This window comes from Eubalaena glacialis, chromosome X (assembly GCF_028564815.1).
Source record: "Eubalaena glacialis isolate mEubGla1 chromosome X, mEubGla1.1.hap2.+ XY, whole genome shotgun sequence".
Taxonomy (NCBI): Eukaryota; Metazoa; Chordata; class Mammalia; order Artiodactyla; family Balaenidae; genus Eubalaena; species Eubalaena glacialis.
In genome coordinates, this window is record NC_083736.1 from 12,013,868 (window position 1) to 12,016,383 (window position 2,516).

The window sequence follows — 2,516 nt, forward strand, 5'->3', positions numbered from 1 at the left end:
GGAAGATCCCACATGCCGCGGAGCAACTAAGCCCATGTGCCACAACTACTGAGCCCACGCACCGCAACTACTGAAGCCTGCATGCCTAGAGCCCGTGCTCCACAACAAGAGAAGCCACCGCAAGGAGAAGCCCGCACACTGCAACGAAGAGTAGCCCCCGCTCGCCACAACTAGAGACAGCCCACGCACAGGAACGAAGACCCAACGTAGTCAAAAGTAATAGAAAAAATAAAGAATCCCTGGATCATTTTATAAAAAAAATAAAAATGTTCTGAGACTGAGCATCTTAAACTTAACCACGCACAAACCACCTGGGAAATCTTGTTAAGATGCAGGTTCTGAATCAGTAGGTCTGTAATGGGGTACGAGATTCTGCATCTCTAGCAAGTTTCCAGCTGGGGCCAAGGCTGCTAGTCTTTTGAGTAGCAAGGCACTAAGGGACTGGATAAAATATGTGTGGATTATGTATCATTTATAAGTCAGTTGGCCCATTATAAAGATAGATAGGCTGTACACCACTTCCAAAACACACTACCTGAGCTAATGTAAGAAGGATCTCTTTCCAAATAGCACATCAACAGAATGGCATGTTTCAACTTTAAATATTCATGACTTGTCTTCCTCTTGTTTCTTTCAAGAGTTTTGACATTTACTTAAGTAATTACTGTCACTTTCAAATGGCGGCCCATATTTTTGTCCTTTGTAAATCCCCCTATGTTATTATTCATGCCTTTGTTCTGTTTCTACTCTTGGAAGCTGCTTTTATCGGGTTTGCCAGGTGGATTCTGCACACATCCGGAATTAATCTCCATGGCCCATCAGAGTGTAGCCAACTTCATTTAATCAAGGGAAGAAGCAGGGAGGGAGCCAGTGACTGCGGGGACAGTCTGGAAGGCTGATGACCACTGTAACTTACACTGATCAGACAAAACAAAAAAGCCACTTTCTACTCACGTCTTTTTAGAACTAGCAACGCCAGAATCTTAATGTGTTGTGCTAAATCCATTGCAAAGAGTTGTCTTCTAGACACACAGATTGACATTTTAGCTTCATAGAGTCTTTGTTTCTCAAGATTATCCATATTACACAATATTTCAGAACTGACAAATTGTCTTCCTCTGTGAGTCCATTTGGGATTTGAGCTGTGGGAGATGTTTAAAAGGAACGGGAGGTACTCCTAACTGTGCTAAAATCTCTCAATATATTATTAATCCTCTAAGCCTATTCAGTGTATTTAACACACAGCCAGTTAGGCATGAAACTCCTATGAATGGCTGATTTCTTTTTTTTTTTTTTTTTTTTTTAGCTTCAATCACTTTATTTTTCTTATAGAAAACTATGTGGTGGCTACAGCTGGAGCCTGGGTCCTCTGCACGGAAACTCTGGTGTGGGTCTTCACAAGATGGTCAGTGAATTCCTGATACGGAGACTTGGTGAACACCGTCTCTTTCCAGAGATCAGGAGTGAGATAACTGTAGGTCTTGGAAATGGCATCAAAAGTGGCCTTGGCGAAGTTGCCCAGCGTTGCAGTGCAGCCCCTGGCAGAGGTGTAGCAGTCGTCAATTCCAGCCATCATCAGTAGCTTCTTGGGCACAGGGGCTGAGACGATGCCAGTGCCCCTGGGGGCAGGGATGAGGCGCACCAGCACAGAGCCACAGTGGCCAGTCACCTTGCAAGGGACGGTATGGGGCTTGCCAATCTTGTTCCCCCAGTAGCCTCGTCGCACGGGGACGATGGAGAGCTTGGCCAGAATGATGGCCCCACGGATGGCAGTGGCTACCTCCTTAGAGCACTTCACACCCAAACCAACATGTCCGTTGTAATCCCCGATGGCGACAAACGCCTTGAACCTGGTCCGCTGGCCAGCACGGGTCTGCTTTTGCACAGGCATGATCTTCAAAACCTCGTCCTTGAGAGATGCCCCCAAGAAAAAGTCAATGATCTCAGATTCCTTGATGGACAAAGAAAAGAGATAGATCTCCTCCAGGGACTTGATCTTCATGTCCTTGACCAAGCGGCCCAGCTTGGTGACGGGGAGCCACTCCTTGTCCTCGGCCTTGCCTCCGCGAGCTCCGCAGCCTCGGCCCCGGCCCCGACCGCGACCCCCGCCCCGGCCCCGACCGCGACCCCCGCCCCGGCCCCGTACGCCGCTGCCGAAGCCTCCGCGGAAGCCACCACGGCCTCCCATGCCAGGGCCCCCGGGGCCTCCGGGGCCTCCGGGGCCTCCGGGCCCTCCCGCAGCACCGGCGTCATCCGCCATTTGGTGTTTTTAGGGAAAAAAAAAAGCTGATTTTGTTTTATTAAAGGGAAAAGTCATTTTTTGATTAAGAAGCAGTTCCTTTTTTTAATGAAAATTCTTTTGGTTCTGCTATACAGAAATAAATCACCAAAGCTTTCTCAGTAACGGCCACAGAGATTTTGTACTTGTGCACTTCTAAAATAAAAGTTGAAGTCATTTTAAGTCGCTCAATTAGTCTCTGCCAAGGTTAAGTACATTTGGGTGTTAGCACGCTATT

The 2,516-nt window shown here is 47.7% G+C and overlaps 1 protein-coding gene across 1 annotated transcript; it reads right to left on the bottom strand.

Annotated features, from left to right (window-relative positions):
• Positions 1 to 1,294: 1,294 nt before the first annotated feature.
• On the bottom strand, positions 1,295 to 2,280 carry LOC133082732 (small ribosomal subunit protein uS5-like). Its single transcript, XM_061179499.1, has one exon. The coding sequence runs from the start codon at positions 2,258 to 2,260 to the stop codon at positions 1,337 to 1,339; it is 924 nt and encodes a 307-aa protein (XP_061035482.1). The 5' UTR covers positions 2,261 to 2,280; the 3' UTR covers positions 1,295 to 1,336.
• Positions 2,281 to 2,516: the final 236 nt, after the last annotated feature.

What these genes read in the sequence shown, in the direction of transcription:
- LOC133082732 (XM_061179499.1), bottom strand. Translation starts at nt 2,260, where the DNA reads ATGGCGGATGACGCCGGTGCTGCGGGAGGGCCCGGAGGCCCCGGAGGC.